General features: G+C 40.0%; 1 protein-coding gene across 1 annotated transcript in view; it reads left to right on the top strand.

Annotated features, from left to right (window-relative positions):
- The window catches only part of TAF15 (TATA-box binding protein associated factor 15), a 68660-nt gene extending 56702 nt beyond the window's left edge, over positions 1-11958 (top strand). The window contains exons 8-16 of the mRNA XM_075853022.1: positions 3355-3389; positions 6176-6208; positions 6293-6396; positions 6553-6682; positions 6791-6913; positions 7166-7268; positions 7353-7438; positions 10193-10286; positions 11684-11958. Coding sequence (XP_075709137.1) covers positions 3355-3389; positions 6176-6208; positions 6293-6396; positions 6553-6682; positions 6791-6913; positions 7166-7268; positions 7353-7438; positions 10193-10286; positions 11684-11723 — 748 coding nt within the window. The 3' untranslated portion in view covers positions 11724-11958. The remainder of the gene's footprint in view (positions 1-3354; positions 3390-6175; positions 6209-6292; positions 6397-6552; positions 6683-6790; positions 6914-7165; positions 7269-7352; positions 7439-10192; positions 10287-11683) is intronic.
- Positions 11959-19497: the final 7539 nt, after the last annotated feature.

The raw sequence follows: 19497 nt of genomic DNA, 5'->3' as shown, positions 1-19497 counted from the left end.
TATAAAAATGGCCGGACCATTGTACAGAACAAACACTGTTACACTTTGTGTCTCCCTTATTTCCCCATAGATTGTAAGCTCTTGCGAGCAGGGTCCTCACTTCCCAGATTTGAATTGTAAATTAACTTTGTCACTATGTAATGTCTGATATTGTTTGTTTCATGTCCCCTCTAAATTGTAAAGTGCTGCGTAATATGTTGGCGCTATATAAATAAAGATTATTATTATTATTATATTATGCAACGCCAGGGGATTACCCAAGATACCTCCCGGTGATATTTTTTTCCACTAAATACGGATGCACTACGGACCGTATTTACGGATGACCATAAATGACTACAGATCCATATTTATGGACAGTATTTTTAGATGGATGAAATCTAGAGAAGTAGTCAAACAACAATGTTGTACATACTATCCTATCTGTAGACGGCATTTTATATAACCGGATGAGCGTGGCAGATTAATTCTAAAGATTTTGTCAATTTATTCATTTAAATACTTACTGGGATTATGGGTTTGGGTAGGATTATGGGTTTGGTAGGTGGTTCTATCCATTAACACTTAGCCATGCCTGTATATGAGCATAGAGATATCTCTAAGACGAGGTTGTGTTAAATCTTTTCTCACAAAATGTTAGATTAATCTACAACTGCTATTGCACTATAACATGTGTCCGGCAGCATGTTTAACGTGACAGGTTCACTTCACAATGTACCTGCACATAGGTAATGTTCATCCCCCGGTATATCGGAGGTAACGTTAAGGTAGGACTTAAAAGTGATCTTCATGCCGAACTACTTGTTTTTTTAACATGTAAAACCAAGTAGCCCTCATTCCTGGCTCCATTCAGAAGTTTTTGGACTGGATACTGATGTAGTTTGTCATATATGCAGTTTAAATGGTAATTAAACTTTTGACGTGTCATAGTGCAGGTCCGAGCTCTGAGACCCCCAATCTATCACTAAAACAAAGCAGAAGAAGCACTCTGGTGAGTACTGTGCTGCGAAGTTTGAGTTTGATCGGCTTTCTTCGGATAGCCGAGCGGTTTAGGGGCTTACAGACTTTCTTTTGAGCCCGTACACTGCTCACATTGCTTTACGAGAAAAGCCAATCAAACGAAGATGCTCATCCAAAAGATTTTGCCGCTTTGTTTTAACAATCGTGGGGGGGGTCTCAGTGCTCGGACCCCTACCTATCAAACTTCTGACATTGCGTTTTAGTGTAACTTTGTAGAATTCATCTGTTAACCTTTGGACAGTGGCTGAACTCCTGTGTCTATTAGAAGAATGCTATGTCGTTATTATTTACTTTACCCTTCCACTCTTTACTGGTTTAATATAAATTTGTAGCCCTGTTCAAGAAAACTATAGACGCTAGGTAACTTCGCTTACTGACTAAAATAGGATATAATACTGCAGTATTGTTTTAGTATCTGTAATAGACTCGCACAATTAACTGGGTTGCTTGCTCTTGTGTAAATTAGAGTATTTATTTTTTATTTTTTTATTTTTATTTTTTTTATTCAAAGTATATTTGACAGTTGCATATCCCTGTAAATTGCAAATCAATGCTTTATTTACACAAGACTGACCAACATATTTTATTGCTTGGAAAGTAGTCATTTTCTTAACTCAGAGGCTCTGTCACCAGATTCTCAAATCCCTATCTCCTGTTGCATGTGATCGGCGCTGCAATGTAGAGAACAGTAACGTTTTGTTTAAAAAAAAACTCATCTTTGGCCAAGTTATGAGCTATTTTTATTTATATATATATATATATATATATATATATATATATATATATATATATATATATAGAGAAAAATGTAGAGCACAGTAACGGCACCAGGACTTCAAGGTAGATGAAAGCAAAAGTGGATTTATTTCACCTCAACACAGCAACGTTTCGGTTCAACAGGAACCTTTCTCAAGCCAGTTGAGAATCCTGTTGAACTGAAACGTTGCTGTGTTGAGGTGAAATAAATCCACTTTTGCTTTCATCTACCTTGAAGTCCTGGTGCCGTTACTGTGCTCTACATTTTTCTATATTGGATTTTGGGGAATTGATTCACCCCCAGGTAACGAGCACATGGCCTGATTTGTTATAGCATTGGAGTGCTGGGTTCATCTACTCTGGACTATATATATATATATATATATATATATATATATATATATATATATATATATATATATATATATATATATATATATATATATATGCAAATGAGGCTTGAAATGTCCAACTGCGCGTGTGTTGTTAACTGGGCGTATTTAGGTGTATGACGCTGACCAATCAATGACCAGTCCGCATCATACATTCCTACATTGATTTACACAGCAGCGATGTGCAGCCACATAAACAGATATTAACGTTACTGCAGTGTCCTGATAATGAATACACATGATCATCCAGCCTGGACGTCATGTGTAGTCAGAATCCTGACACTTCTGACTCTTTTGTGTGAGACTCCGGCAAGGGAAGCGAAATCTCGCGAGATTACGGAGGTAAACGAGATTTCGTTTCACTTGCTAGAAATCTCAGAAAAGATTCAGAAGTGTCAGGATTCTGAATACACATGACGTCCAGGCTGGATGATCATGTGTATTCATTATCAGGACACTGCAGTAACGTTAATCTCTTTATGTGGCTGCACATCGCTGCTGTGTAAATCTATGTAGATGAGTGTATGACGCTGACTGGTCACTGATTGGTCAGCGTCATACACCTAAATACGCCCAGTTAAAAACACAATACACACCCAGTTGGACATAACGAAAAAAAAACGCCCAGTTGTCCATTTCAAACCTCATTTGCATAAATATAAAATGGCTCATAACTTGGCCAAAAATGAGAGTTTAAAAAAAAAAATGTTACTGTTATCTACATTGCAGCGCCGATCACATGTAATAGGAGATAGGGATTTGAGAATCTGGTGACAGAGCCTCTAACTTTGGAGTGAACGTTTTCATTAAAGATATTCTCCAGGATATGTGAATCATGCTTAGTGTTGTGCCCGGCAAAACTGCTTAAACCTAGCAATATGGATGAACGCGTATGTCTCTCCATAAATGACGGTCTGAGATCACTGCCCAGGAAATGAACCTTAAACAAAAGTATCCTGCAACATTAGTATTTTTGCAGCTTAGATGATTGAGTAGAATCATTAATCCTGGAGAACATTTTAAAATTAAGTTTAAATTGTAAAGTCTTTGTTTTACAATAACAATGTACCTGGGGTTTTAAAAGGGAAGCTACAGTGGTCTTGACAGCTGCTTGGGTTTTGAGTTCAACAGCCCTTTGTGGTAAAGGGGGGCAAAAAAAATCATGTCTCCACTTTTTCCTCCGCAGCGGTGGCGACCGAGGTGGCTTCAAAAATTTTGGTGGTAAGTGCCCAGAAAATAGATCCTTTCGGTGAAATTCCTGTTGCATTGAGCAGGACTCCTCAGCTTGTTTCAGGCCAGTAATACATGCTGTCTTATTTCTGTGCAATGATGCATTCTAAAGACAAGTGTGCTGACTGCTTCTAGGGTAAGGACTATGAAGATATGCTTCCAGCACTCGGCTACTGCAAGTTTTTCTCACAAATTTTCTACTTTGTTAATCTACTGCTGCTGATAGCACCCTTCCGGATCATTTTCTCATTCTATTGTTAAAGCAAGTTTTCCTTGAGCTTGTTGGATTTTGACAATTAAAAGAAGAAAACAAATCCTACATTGTTCTATACAAGGATACCATGGTGGTTGCTTCTGTGTTTCTAAGCCATTAAAATGACAGATGCTTCCGAACTAGTGCATTAGGCCACATATTAAAATTATATTTTTAAATATCTCACACCCTAGTGTGGAAATCCCCGATTGTTTTATCATTGAAGTTGTCAGCTTTGTTTTGGGAATGTAAGGTCCGTTATTAAAATGTTCAGACATTCAGTAACCCAGCAATGCAATATTGTTTGGCTATCTCTAACCTGATAGCGTCATTACTCACAAATCTTTTGATGTTGACCAGTCCATAAGCTTAGCAAACGTTATTCAGGATGAGATAAATTCCATGTACAATAATCCTGTTTGCATTGTAATAAAAGTGCTCCATCAAAATTTGCATTACATGGGTTTTCCCATCAGACATTTATGACCTATCTGCAGGACTTGTCATAATTGTCAGTCTGCTTTCTGCTGCAGCTGCCTCCCAGCCACTTGCTGACTATATGGTCGGGAGTACGAAAACCGCGTAGATTGCTGAGCTACGATGTTTGAGTCCCATAGAACTAAATGGTAGTTATGGAAATGGCATAGCTCGCATGCTACGCTGCTTCTGTATTTGCTACTCACTACTATGGGAGTTACAGAAACCGCGTAGCTTAGCTAGAGAAAGGTGCGGGTCCCAGAGATGGGATCCGCATCTGACGTTTGACATGTCCTGCGGATATGTCATAAATGTCCCTTTTTGGAAAACCCCTTTAAACCTACGGTTTAAATGTATTGAACAAAAATAAAGGTGTAACAAACTATTTCTTTTTTGGTCCTTCGATTTTAAAAAATACAAATCCTAAAATCCTGCAGTTTTTAGCCTGGCCATGGAACCTCACAATCAACTGACATTTCTGTTCTTCAGAGATCTCTTCTCGGCACTCATTTTATCACAGGCAGGAATACAATGAAATGTAAGGCTTCGTTCACATCTGCGTTGGGGGTACTGTTCTGACGTTCCGTCTGAGTCTTCTACACTGTTGCTTCCGGCAATAATACGGGTCCGGTGCACATCAGACACAAACGGAAACCATGGGCACCGGATCAGTCACCGTTGAAATCAATGGTGATTGACGGAAATGGAAACCCGTGGTTTCAGTTTGTTTGTGTCTGCTCAGGGTCCCGTTCTGACGGAAACTTCCGACTAAACGTCAGAACGGTATCCCAACGCAGATGTGAACGAAGCCCAACACCTCTATAGATCACACAGGATCCACCATTGACAATGGGTTATAGACACCGCTCCCCTCCTGCACAACGACCTCTACACAGGTCACATAACATGCCTAGAACACTTTCCCATAGAACAAAGGTCCCCTCCTGTTCATAGGTTCCTATTGTTCATGGGCCTGCTGTAAAGCATGTCTCTAAATGCTGTTAACAGCAGCTCAGGCAAGATGGCTGCCGCATAATTATGTACAGAAAATAGAATAATCTCTACAATCCATAAAATTTATTAGAAAAAAAGTTTCACAATCTGGTTTTAATTAGTTAAACATAATGTATAGGTGATAAATTTCCTTCAAATCAGATGAGGCAACCGTTTTGTCAGCTGAATATTCATTGAATAATGGTGATTGGTAGTAATATTTTAGTGTTTGTTTTGTCTACTTCAAAGAACCGTTTGTTTGTTATAAGGTAACCAGACTTAAATGACGTCTGAAGTACTCCTTTTGGTTGCCCACAACCGTTTTTCACAATCCTTGTGGGAGATGTCCTAAGATTACTAGAGCATTTTGAATTTTTGTAACTAACATATTTACTACAGGCTTGTTTACATCTGTGTTTTGAGGCTCCGTTTGATCCGACAAATTACTGGAAGCATTCGTGCAGTAAATACAATTAAAACGGACACCATGACAGGAACCCAATGGAAACCCATTAAAGTGAAGAGGTTCTGTCGGGCACTAATGGTGTCAGTCGTGCAATGAAAACGGTGTTCGGTATTTTCGTTCTGCTCCTCTGACGGAGCAGAACAAAGGAAGTACAAACGCAGATGTGAACAGGCCCTAAGCTATTGCACAGCACTCAGATGTTCTAGTGGTAGGCAGAATAGTTCTATATATATATCTCTATCTCTCTCTCCTTAGTGTTTGTATTGTGTTGACTGCAGAAAGAATAGGGTAAATCTGTGTATAGGGTATATTTAAGCTAATGTTAAAGGCACTAACCCTTTATGTAACCTTTCATTTAGGGTGTTAAGAAAACCAAAAATAAATAATTGCCATATAACCATAAAATTGTAGTTGTATACTTATAAAAATTCATATAATTACTGGTCCTGTTTTTTTGTTTTTTTTTTTAGTGGCTTTATTTATTTTAGTTACATCTTAGAACATCACTTTGTGCTGTGTACCCTTTATTTGCATTTCACTTACATTTTCCCATTACCTTTTTGTTTTTTTGTATTTTTATTTTTTCAGGCTCTAGAGATCTTGATAACAAGCCTGAGACAGGTAAGAGGATTAAACATGCATTTATCATGCCTAATTGTCCTAATGAGTGATTAGTATTAATATACTTGTATTTTCATTTCCTAGATGAGGACAATTCTGACAATAATACAGTATTTGTGCAAGGACTTGGTGAAGATGTTAATCCAGATCAAGTGGCAGACTACTTCAAACAGATCGGCATTATAAAGGTAAGTGTGAAATCCACATTGGTTGGTTAATAAAGCCTTTTCACTGTATAGTGGAACATTAAACCACATTTTAATATCCCATTTTTTTTAAATCCACTGTTTTGTTTTTTAAGGTCTCCCCAGTTTGAACCCTGAATTACTCTTACTGTTTTTCAGATTAACAAGAAGACTGGAAAGCCAATGATAAATCTTTATACTGACAAGGAAACTGGCAAGTCTAAGGGAGAAGCAACTGTTTCATTTGATGATCCTCCTTCAGCCAAAGCAGCCATTACGTGGTTTGATGGTATTAAATTCTTCTCCTCTCCTTTCATAACTTATTCAGTTTTTCTTCTGAAAGTGCATTATGCAGCCTGCTTCATAGAACCTAAGGTGGTTTACTTTACTTACACAGGAAAAGAATTTATGGGCAATGCTATCAAAGTTTCCTTTGCTACTCGGCGTCCTGAATTCATGAGAGGTGGTGGTAGTGCAGCAGCAGTAGGAGGATCCGTTGCAGGAGGTAGACGAGGAGGTGGTAAGTAATGGAAAGCGTCTGAAGTAATCTTTTAGGGAATATCTTTACCTTTTGGTATTTTATTTTCCCCTGAAATGTTGGTTTTATATTGGACATTGTTTGTAAATTCCATAATTGCTGATGTGCTGTGTATTATAAGGAAATATAATATAACAGTTTTTAACATGTTTTAGCATATGTTAGTATTGTGTTCTGTTTAAGGTATATATTAGTATATATTGAAATTAATATTTTTTTTTTACCCCCCCCTAGGTCATAGGGGGGGTGGTGGCGGGGGGGGCTTTGGCGGAGGCCGTGGCTCGTTCAGAGGCGGTAGTGGTGCACCACAAGGTGGAGACTGGCTGTGCCCAAATCCGTAAGCTCCTTGTACCATTACAGAATATACCACATGCTGTCTTTAACTTGCATGTTAAAAACAATTTGTCTTGGTCATTTACAGTACTTGTGGAAATGTAAACTTTGCCAGAAGAGATTCTTGTAACCAGTGCAGTGAGCCTAGGCCAGAAGATTCTAGACCAAGTGGAGGTTTGTTTTTTTACATTAAGTAAGCTTAAAATGAATATGAAGACCTATTCGTACTATTCTTAACCGCTTACAATGCCTTTTTTTTTTGTATTCACTTAAATCCCACAAAAGCCAAATGCAGGGTGACTGTTTTAACCCCTTCCCGACCACCCCATGTAGATTAACGGGCTGCAGCACTGGTCCTTGTGCCTGCAGCCCGTTAATCTACGTGTGCTCCTTTCAGAGCACACTGGCGCTCCCCGCAGCCCGGCATCTCCCAGTACAGGCCGCTACGAGCAGCCTTAGTACTGGGGGAAAACATCGGGTTGGATCACAACAGTGGATCTTCAAGTCCTTAGTGGGACTAAAAAAAAATAAAAAAATTACAAAAGTAAAATGTCTATCTCACTTTTGCCCTTATAAAGTCTTTAATTAGAAAAAAATAAACTATATGCATAATTGGTATCCCCGCATCCGTAACAGCCTGAACTATAAAAATATAATGTAATTTCACCCGCATGGTGGCCGCCATAAAAAATAAAATAAAAACTATACCGGAATCTCTATTTTTAGTCACTTCAGCTCCCAAAAAATTGCATAAATAGGGATCAAAAGGTCGCATGTACCAATAACTACAGTTCCGCAAAAAACAAGCCCTAACAACTTTCCTGATAGAAAAATAAAGTTGTGGCTCTTAGACTATGGCGACACAAACTGAAACAGTTTTAAAACCGTTATTTTATAGTGCAAACACGTAAAACATAAGAAAAACTTTTTACATATGGTATCGCCGTAATCTTATCGACCCACAGAACAAAAAAGTCATTTATAGTGCACGGTGAACGCCATAAAAAAACAAGACGTTTTGACGCCCTAATTACACTAAATTCAGCCAAAAACCTATGATCAAAAAGCTCACTATACCCCTAGAATTATTTTTAAGGCTGTAGTTTCCCAAATGAGGTCACTTCTGGGAGGTGTCCACTGTTTTTGTCCCTCAGGGGCTTTGCAAATGGGACATGACACCCGAAAACCAATTGAGTAAACCTTATCTTCAAAAGCCAAATGGCGCTCCTTCCCTTCTGAGCCCTGCCGTGTGTCCAAACAGCCTTTTGTTACCACATATGGGGTATTGCCATAATCAGGAGATTACAAATCTTGGGGTGCTTTTTCTTCCTTGTAAAAATTGATAATTTCTAAGTGTAAAAATGAAAATCTAGATTTTTTTTCCCAACAGACTAATTCCACTAAATTCAGCAAAAAACCTTTGGGGTAAAAATGCTCACTATATACCCCTCAAGGAATTCATCAAGGGGTAGTTTGCCAAATGGTGTCTTTTTGGGGGGTTTTCCAACTGTTTTGGCACTACAAGACCTCTTCAAACCTGATATGGTGCCTAACACATATTCTAATAAAAAGGAGGCCCCAAAATCCTCTAGGTTCTCCTTTTAATACTGAGGCCGGTGCGTCAGTACACTAGGGCAACGTGTGGGATATTTCTAAAATCGACAGACTCTGGGCAACAAATATTGAGTGTTTCTCTGGTAAAACCTTTTGTAAAAGAGAATGGATTTTCCAACAAAGAAATTTGTAAATTTCCCCTCTACTTTGCTTTAATTCCTGTGAATCACCAAGGGTTAAACTTTCTAAATGCTGTATTGAATACTTTGAGGGGTGCAGTTTTTAAATTGGGTGACTTATGGGGGTTCCTAATATAGAAGGCCCTCAAAGCTACTTCCGAACTGAACCGGTACCTATAAAAATAGAACTTTAGCAGCAATTTCTCAAATTTTAAAGAAAATTTCCAAAACCTAAGACTTGTAACGTCCTAGAAAAATAAAAGGATTTTCAAAAAGCGATGCCAATCTAAAGTAGACATATGGGAAATGTTAACTAGTCACTATTTTGTGTGGTATAACGATCTGTCTTAACTAGGCCGGATTCACACGAGCGTGTGCGTTTTGCGTACGCACAAAATGTGGCGTTTTGTGTGCGCAAAAGGCACTTAACAGCTTGGTGTGTCAGCCCCGTATGATTTTCGCACATCATTATGACACTCCGTTTGGATGTTTGTAAACAGAAAAGCACGTGGTGCTTTTCTGGTTTCATTCATAGTTTTACAGCTGTTGCGCGAATCACGCGTCCCACGGAAGTGCTTCCATGTGGTGTGCGTGATTTTCACGCACCCATTAACTTCAATGGGTGCGTGATGCGCAAAATACGCACAAACAACCGACATGTCAGGAGTTTTTGCGCAGCGGACTCGCGCTGCATAAAAATCACGCAACTCTCTGCACGGCCCCATAGACTTGTATAGGTCCGTGCGATGCGCGTGGAAATCACGCGCGTTGCACGGACGTAGATCCCGTTCGTCTGAATAAGCCCTTACAAGCCGATAAATGTAGAGAAAATTTGCAAAAATTAGCATTTTTCTAAATTTAAAGTTTGCGGATTTTCACAAACAATTTATTGATCAAATTTTTCCACTAACATGCAGTACAATGTGTCACGAGAAAATAATCTCAATCGCTTGGATAGGTAAAGCATTCCCACGTTATTACCAGATAAAGTGACACGTGTCAGATTTGAAAAAATTGTCTGCGTCCACAAGGCCAAAATAGGCTCCGTCCTGAAGGGGTGAAGTAAAGTATTCCACCATGTTTTGCATTATGGAAAATATTTTCTCATTGCCCTGTCAAAATTGTAAGCAACAATCGAAATATAGCTTTTGGTAGACTAATGTTCTATGATTTTCTTCTTTTTTTATTTTCACAGAACGTGGAAGAGGGGGGTTTGGCGGAGACAGGGGATATAGAGGACGAGGAAGAGGTGGTGACAGAGGAGGCTATGGAGGAAAGATGGGTGGCAGGTGATTTTCTAAAATAACCAATTTTGCATCCTGATCCCCTGTTGAATCTTATTTGTCAGATTATCATAAGTAGCTTAAAAAAAAATCTCACTGGTATTTTAAGCTGGATTTACATACAGATTTCTGACCGATTGGACTAAATTCAATGTCATACCTACCCAGCACTCTCCTTCCTGCAGTCTGGCCTGATGGGATGATATTTCATCCAATGTGACTGCTGCAGCCAATCATAGCCTGCAACGTCACCTTAGGTGGCCAGACCATGCCCAGAGTATGAATTTTTTATTTATTTTTCTCCCCAGCACAATGCGGTGTGCTTTTTTGGCATCTAATGTACCGCAGGTTCCAGGTCTGATCCGCTGCGTGCATTTTACGCAGCGTATCCGACCCTTGAACCTGGCCTAAGACTCGTCTCAATTGATTTTTTACGTAGAACTAAGTGGTAACTTCCACATTTTTTGTCTTTAGAATTTTAAAACTCTTCCCTATAGAATTTCCTTTTGCGAAATTGTTTACATTTTATCATTCTGATTGGCAGAAGAATATTTTTAGGCAGGTCAGATCAGTTTTCCTCCAGATGAGACAGATTTCAATCAAATCAATTGGCCATTTAAGCACCAATTTATGCTGATATTGGTCAGAGAAATTTGACAGGAATTGCTTTGTGTAAAGGAACTTTCTGGCCCTGTATTCGGGATGGATTTCTGAACACATCAGATTTCCAATATGACAGCTAAAGGTTGATGCACATTAAATCACAGTCCGCCTTAGCGATAGCAATTTCCGGATTTAACGTACATGTTTATTTCAATGCGGAAAGGTGAATAAGTCACTGAGACCCCTCTGGCATCCATGTCTCTCCCATGGGAACTAAGCATCAGGAATTATGAAGTCCAATATGCCGATCCCTCTTTCCACCTGTTGTCTGCGGAACTTGGCAGGCCCCCATACATATTATATTGTCTTATGAATCCCTATGGAAAACAATTTAACTTTGATACAAAAATAGCCTAAAGGCTCCCATGAGTCTAAACTGCTGAGTGGCATTTTCAAAATGTGGCAGATGTCTAGTTTTAGAAAATATGAGTACGGGAAAGAAAACAAACAAACACCTTAAGGCCAAAATCATACGCACAGTTTGGCTAAAAAGAACTGAGCCAAAAACCGTATCAAAAGAAGAGATGCATCAGTATTTTCTTTATACCTACCCTCCTTTTGTATCCATCCCTGGCTTTGGCTCAAACAACCAAAAACTCCATCAAAACTGTGTCTGGTCCTGGCCTAAAGGCAGTGATTCTGATATTGTAGAGTTTCCTAACAATGGTACGTTGCTTCAAAATGGATACATAACAGAGCGCTGACAAACCTAATCCAATTTATTTTTGTTCTTATTCTAGGAATGACTTTAGAAATGACCAGCGCAACAGGCCTTACTAACTTGAAGTTCCTTTCTACTACTTTACATGGCATCAGAGTGCTTAGAATTAAGTTACAAGTTTTATTTGATTTTTGTTTTTTTCCCAGAAATGTGATGTTTTTGTTTGTTTTTTTTTCCCCCTGAAAATTCATTAAATTACAGAACTCCGACCCCATTTCTTCAATTTGACAAATGAAAATATAAAATATTGCCAAATAAGTGTTTTTGTAATACAAATAAAATGACTTCTTTTTATGTGTTTTGTAGTTTACCTTTTCCCTCAATTTTTATTTTTTTTTTAAAGTAAATCAATTATCTAATTATGGAATGTCTTAAAATGATGGGCGTTGTGCATTGAATAGAAGCAGAACAGGGATTTGGGTGGGTATATAAAATGCTAGTTTAATCAACATTTACATGTCCACAAGTCTTTATAGGATTAGGGGGAAAATAGGTTACATGTTGCTGTAGTATTTTAAACTATATGAAAGGGGGTTTGGGCAGAACTGAAAACATCAGAAGCGGTTTGTTCTTTACCTGCCTAGACTCAGTTTATCATTTTGCACCATAGCCATCTGAGTGATTTTATAATCTAATTTTTTCATCTCCTAGCATATCCTTACTCTGAATCATCTCTATTTTTTCAATACAGGATTTATCTAGCTGCCTCAAACTCTGATCAGACTTCTCTTGTGCTGCACTCATGAAATGTCTTAATTCTGGGGGGTGGACATATAGCCTGTTTAGCTGCACATGAGTCTAAAGGGGGAGGTGCCCACTTTAGCAACAGGGTTTTAAAACCAGTGTTCTGTGATTGGCTGACGATTATACTGTGTTTGAGCAGTTTACAGACAGATGGAGGAGGGAGTACTTGTATCCTTTAGTACAGATGGTTAACTTCTAACTACACTGCCATATACTTTCAGGAATGTTACCCATTGCTGCAGGGGAAATTTAGACTATCTGGATATAGATAGGTGTGTGTGTGTCCATCTAGATTTGTGTTTTTGTTTTTTAGAGTGTACATTGTAGTGTAGTGAGGCCTGCAGTATTTTAGATTTTTCTTTTGGGTTATTTTATTACCTCCTTGATGAGTCCACGATGTGCTCTTGGTGAATTTTTATTCTAGGCCTGGCCATTCCTGGTAAGGTTCACAACTGTTCCAAGTTTTCTCTAATTTTGGCTTACAGTGGCTTGCCCTGGAGTCCTCAGATCCTTAGCAATGGCTTCAATGACTGTGCACCTTTAGAACGTGGCTTCTTGTGCTGCTTTTTAAGACCACTTGGCCTGCTTCACATTGCCAGACAGGTTCTGTTTTAAACGACATTTTTAAATTCAACAGTTCTGGCAGTATTCATTCCTGAGCGTGGCTTGTGAAATGAAACCAAATTCTCAATTAAATTTGGTGAACAGGTTGATTTTAGTAGCTAAGAGAGAATTTACTTTTTCACATAGAGCAAGGCAGGACTAAACAGCATTTTTCCTTTAAAATATTAAAGACAAAGATAACCCAAAATGGTGTTTTCAAATGATGATCTTAATTGTAGTTTCATCAAACATTCAAGTGTGACAAATATGCAAAAGTAGAAGAAATGGGAAAGGAGTAAATATTTTTTCACAGCACTGTAATTTGCCTTCAGCCCACATACTTTTCTTGCACACAGCTTAAATAGGAGCTACACCGTCTTCAGACTTATATGTCAGAGACCTCAAAAGTTTGGATCAGTGGGGGTCTTGGTTCTAAGTGCCTCCACCTTAGTTACAGCAACGGTGGGAAGTGCTGAGCTCAGTGCTTTGCTCCTTCAGCTGTGATCATCGCTCGTCAGCTGAAGATGGCTCACATTGAACGTCTATATGAGCAGCCTTCAGCCTGACAATGAGCGCTGATCACAGCCGAAGGTGCAGAGCGCTTCTGCACCTGGATCCCCACTGATTCAAATTTTTAATATGTCTAACATATCAAAAGTTAAAAAATGTAGGTACTTTGTTCTGTGTCCACCCCTGGTCTTAATTAAATTAAGTCTAAAAAAAAAAAAAAAAATAACTAAATCACATTAGACAAGAATAATTGTTAGAATTTCCTGAATCTAATGGTGATGCAGAAATTATTGCTGCTTTGTAAATTTATCATCTGCTCTGTAGGAATGCCCGGTTTGTGTGATTTTACTACTTTTTTTTTTTTTTTTTTATTTAAAGAATGTCTCCCTTATTATATGCCGTTTATTGGCATACTGTATCATGAGGATTAATAGAATTATAAACAAGTAACTGAGCTGATTGCTAAATATTCAATGTTACAAATGTTATGAAAAAATAAAGATTTTAAATTGGCCATTGGGTGGCAGCATGCCATTTAGTTTACTTTTCTCAGTGCAAGTCTAATTTAGGTTTCTGAATTGCAATGATCTTAAATATTTTAATCACACTACGTGGATTTTTATTTATGCTCACTCAGTCCCCCTAATGGCTAGAGAGAACATCTGGAAATTGTGGCTCTTGCCCTGGATGACTTGGTGCGACCATTTAGTCATGCTCATACCCTCAGCTATCAGCCAGGATCGCTGATGCAGGGGGCTGTGTTTTAAGAAAACGCTTCACAACACTCCACTGGCAAGCAATCACAACGGATGCAAGTTTGTCAGGTTGGGTGGTGGGGGGGTTCTTCGGCTGCCTCAGTCCAGGGCACCTGGTCCTACTCGGAAGCTGAGCACCAGATCAACAATCTTTTTTTTTTTTTTTTTTCTCCCCATCTCTGTACATGTCGATTAACGACCTACAGAGATGGAATACGGCACATACATCCCCATAGAGAATACGAACGGGAGCCGTTCCATTCACTATAGTGTACGCCGTCTGTGTGGGAACGGCGCATGCGCCGCTCCCACACAGTCCAAAAGGAAGGTCTTCGGCAGAGCGACATCCGGCGCCATTTTCATGTGGACCGGAAGCCGCGGCCGGACAGTAAAATGACTACTTCCGGTCGCGGCTTCCGGACATATGTTCCAGGCAGCAAAGACGCGAGTAGGATCGGCGGCAGGAGCAGGTAAGTTATGTTTGTGTATGTGATGTGTGTATTTTATGTTCGTGTTATACTGTCTGATTACCACTGTATCTAATCCTACACTGTGCTGCCATTTTCTGAGCAAATGCACAGTGTAGGAGGATTAGAAGATTCAACCACCACCTTCTGGCACTAGCCAGGATAAGGAAGGGGGGGGGGGATTGTGTGAGCTCACTAGAGCGTGTGTGTTCACCAAATTTGCAGCATAAAGCAATGAGGTTGCTTTACCACATTGCAATGCTACAATTTTGGGAATTGCTCCCTCTAGTGACCAGCACATGGAAATGTTATAAATTAGAATCTAATTTATAATATTTCCTGACTTGTGAAAAAATTAAAACAATGTTTAATCACTTAAATACTAACTGTTTAACTGGGGAAATGTTTTTTTTTCTAGTGACACATTTCCTTTAGTGCCCAACTCGGCGGTTTTTAACTTTTGACCAAGTGGGCGTTGTAAAGAGTGTATGACGCTGACCAATCTGAGTCATACACCTCTCTCCATGTCCATTTGTACTATATTGTCTATATTTGTCCCAGCGCTACATGTGATGGTCCTGTGCGTCCCACGGTCAATGTCACTGCTAGCCTCCTCTCACTGGTCACACTGCTGAGTATTCCCTCCATCCTCCGTGATTGTCCACACAATGGCCTCACTCAGGGTACATGCAGTACACGACAATGAGAGCAGCGGCCGCTTGTTTTTTTTTATTGAAGGCTGAACACTTGATTGGGTGGCGGGCAGGGAGGAGCGGCACGGCCGGGCTCCGCATTCCTTTGTTCTCCTGCAGGGAAGCATACAGCCGTGCCCCTGCCATGTGTTCCACTCTAAAGCGCTGGTGCTGGGGATAGCCTTGAATTTGGGATGGGTATGTACACGGCTGCTGAGTGTGTGTGACTTGAGGTAGATAGAAAACCAACTCCATTCCCTGGAGTATAGGAGCTAGTTCTCAATGAGCAGCATTGGTCAGCGCCATACACTTTTGTCTTCACAACGCCCACTTGGTCAAAAGTAAAAAACCGTTGAGTTGGGCAATTAGAAAGTACCATAAATCTAATATTGCTCATAACTTGCTTAAAAATTATTGTTTTTCAAAATAAAAAACGTATCTACATTACAGCGCCAATCAGATTATGTAGGAGATAGGGCACTTATAATCTGGTGACAGAGCCTCTTTAATCACAAGTGCCCGGACTATGTCAATAGAACCAGGGACCCCAAGGCCATTGGAGGGGATACTTTGGTTCGTCCTTCAACCTCTTATCTTTTTCCACTCCTGCCTCGAGCGCTGAAGCAAGTCAAGGACGCAGGAATTCCAGCCATTCTAGTGTCCCCAGACTTGCCTCGCAGAGCTTTGTACGTGGCTCTCATGCTCCTGTTAGCAGACACCAGGTGGCCGCTTCCTTTGCGGCACGACCTCCTTTCCCAAGGTCCATTGTTCCACCCTGCTTTACCTCTTCTTTGTTTAACGGCTTGGCTTCGAAGTTTCTCTGATCCGGTCATTCAGACCTTGATTAAGGCCCGGAAGACTCAATCCCAGAGGGTTTACCGTCCTACTTTGTTGGCTTATTTTAGGTGGCGTGAGGGACATAGAGGGATAATTTCAGACTCTTCCAAACCATGGTTGAGTCTTTAATACATTTGCCTTCCCAATTATAGGCCGAATATAATGCCCCTCCTCCCCTGCCATGAATAACAGTCTACCGGTCGTGGTAGGTTACAGAAGAAGAGCAGAAGTTTCAGGGAAAAGTCCAATCTTCAGGCTCCTTCCAATGGTGCCCTCTTAGGGTCATTCATGGAAAAGCTGCATCCAATCAGGATTAGATTTTTTTTCTTCTGGTGGATTCTCTAATTCAATTAGAAAAGGACTATCAATTCACAGCCGTTGCTACATGCTGTCATGGACACCTTTCATGTAAAAGATTACCCCAACTTCCCTCCTCAGTAATCCTTTGGGCATATCCACACAACGGAAGTGCTGAATATTTCCTGTCCAGAATTGTGGACCGAAAATACAAAGCGGAATACGGTAGCAGCAAAATTGGTGTGATTTAACCCCTTAAGGACGCAGCCTAGTTTTGGCCTTAAGGCTCAGAGCCCATTTTTCAAATCTGACATATTTCACTTTATGTGGTAATGTCGGAATGCTTAAACCTATCCAAGCGATTCTGAGATTGTTTTCTCGTGACACTTTGGACTTCATGTTCGTGGTAAAATTTGGTCTATATATTCAGTGTTTATTGGTGAAAAATTGCACAATTTAGAGAAAATTTTGAAAAAATTGCATTTTTCAGAATTTAAATGCATCTGCTTGTAAAACAGACGGTTATACCACCCAAAATAGTTACTAGTTCACATTTCCCATATGTCTACTTTAGATTGGCATCGTTTTTTGAACATTTATTTTATTTTTCTTGGACGTTACAAGGCTTAGAACATAAACAGCAATTTCTCATATTTTTAAGAAAATTTCAAAAGCCTTTTTTTTAAGGTACCTCTTGAGTTCTGAAGTGGTTTTGAGGGGCCTATGTATTAGAAACCCCCATAAAACACCCCATTTTAAAAACTAGACCCCTCAAAGTATTTAAAACAGCATTTAGAAAGTTTTTTAACCCTTCAGGCATTTCACAGGAATTAAAGCAAAGTGGAGGTGAAATTTGCTAATTTCATTTTTCTTGCTGAATTTCAATATTATTACATTTTTTTTGTGTAACACAGAAGGTTTTACCAGAGAAATACTACTAAATATGTATTGTCCAGATTCTGCAGTTTTTTGAAATGTCCCACATGTGGCTCTAGTGCGCTCGTGGACTAAAACACAAGCCCCAGAAGCAAAGAAGCACCTAGTGCATTTTGAGGCCTCTTTTTTTTTTTATTAGAATATATTTTAGGCAGCATGCCAGGTTTGAAGAGGTGTTGAGGTATCAAAGCAATGGAAACCCACCAGAAGTGACCCCATTTTGGAAACTAGACCCCTCAAGGAATTCATTTATGGTTGTTATCATTTTGACCACACCGTTTTTTCACAGCACCTATTTGAATTGGGCTGTAAAATTAAAAAAAATTCTATTTTTTCCATTAAGATGTAATTTTTGTTCAAAATTTCTTATTTTCACAAGGAATAAAACACCCCATTTTGTTTCCCAATTTGTCCTTAGTGCGGCAATACCCCATTTGTGGTGATAAACTGATGTTTGGGCCCATGGCAGGACTCCGAAGGAAAGGACCACCATTTGGCCTACTGGAGCTTTTCTGGTGCTAAGTCATGTATGCAGAAGCCCCTGAGGTACCAGTACAGTTGAAACCCCCGAGAAGTGACCCCATTTTAAAAACTACACCCCTTAAGACATTCATCTAGAGGTGTAGTGAGCATTTTGTCCCCACAGTTACTGTGTAAAAGATAATGCACAGCAGATGGTGCAGAGTGAAATTTGCAATTTCCTATACATATATGCCATTTCAGTGTCCGATATATTGTGCCCAGCATGTGCCACCGGAGACATACACCCCATAAATTGTAATGTGGGTTCTCCCGGGTATGGCAATACCCTACATGTGGCTGTTATTAGCTGCCTGGGCACACGGCAGGGCTTAGAAGGGAAGGACCACCATTTGGCCTACTGGGGATTTTCTGGTGCAAAGTCATGTATGCAGAAGCCCCTGAGGTACCAGTACAGTTGAAACACCCGAGAATTGACCCCATTTTAAAAACGACACCCCTTAAGACATTCATCTAGAGGTGTAGTGAGCATTTTGTCCCCACAGTTACTGTGTAAAAGATAATGCGCAGCAGATGGTGCAGAGTGAAATTTGCAATTTCCTATACATATATGCCATTTCAGTGTCCGATATATTGTGCCCAGCATGTGCCACCGGAGACATACACCCCATAAATTGTAATGTGGGTTCTCCCGGGTACGGCAATACCCTACATGTGGCTGTTATTTGCTGCTTGGGCACATGGCAGGGCTCAAAAGGGAAAGATGAGGGGGATAAGCTGTGCGGAGTGCATCAGGGTAAATTATAAATCAAGGGATGTATGGTAAATTTTTAAACAATCTTTTATACAGAGCCCTGGTTTTTCGGGACACGTGTCGCATTGGTGTATTGAGTCCTTCCTTATCCCCCTCTTATAGCACACTTTGCACCTCTTTTGACTCTTTCCCTTTCCACCGGTTTGGGGAACTTCTCCTGGAAAGTGTTGCCCTGGTACGATGCGTGTGGCCTCGCTTCCAGAAGTACTGGGTGCCCCTCCTTCCTGGTCGCAAAAAATTAGGTTCTTTATAACCACCTCTTGAAATTCCAGGAAAGTTCCCCTCTGGCCTGCACATCGACGTAGCACGTACGCATTGTACAATGCCATCTGTATGATGTGCACGGCCAGCTTCTTATACCACACCCTCGATTTCCGCATAGCGCTGTAGGGCTTCAGGACTTGATCTGACAAGTCCACCCCACCCATGTACCTATTGTAGTCCAGGATGCAATCTGGTTTGGGGGTCTCTGTACTGGTACCTCGTACAGGTAAATGGGTACTGGTGTGGCTATGTATTGTTGTCAATACAAGGACATCTCTCTTGTCCTTGTACTTGACACACAATATGTTGCTTCTAGAATGTGCCCTGCTCTCACCCCTTCTGAGTGTTTGCCCAAGCAGTGTTTTAGGGAGGCCTCTAAGATTTTTTTCTAGCAGTGCCGCATGCCGCAGTCCTTCTGGAAGCGAGGCACTTGA

Source organism: Rhinoderma darwinii, chromosome 2, assembly GCF_050947455.1.
Source record: "Rhinoderma darwinii isolate aRhiDar2 chromosome 2, aRhiDar2.hap1, whole genome shotgun sequence".
In the NCBI taxonomy this organism is placed as follows: Eukaryota; Metazoa; Chordata; class Amphibia; order Anura; family Rhinodermatidae; genus Rhinoderma; species Rhinoderma darwinii.
The sequence above is the reverse complement of the archived record's forward strand: the minus strand, read 5'-3'. Positions and strand labels throughout refer to the sequence as shown.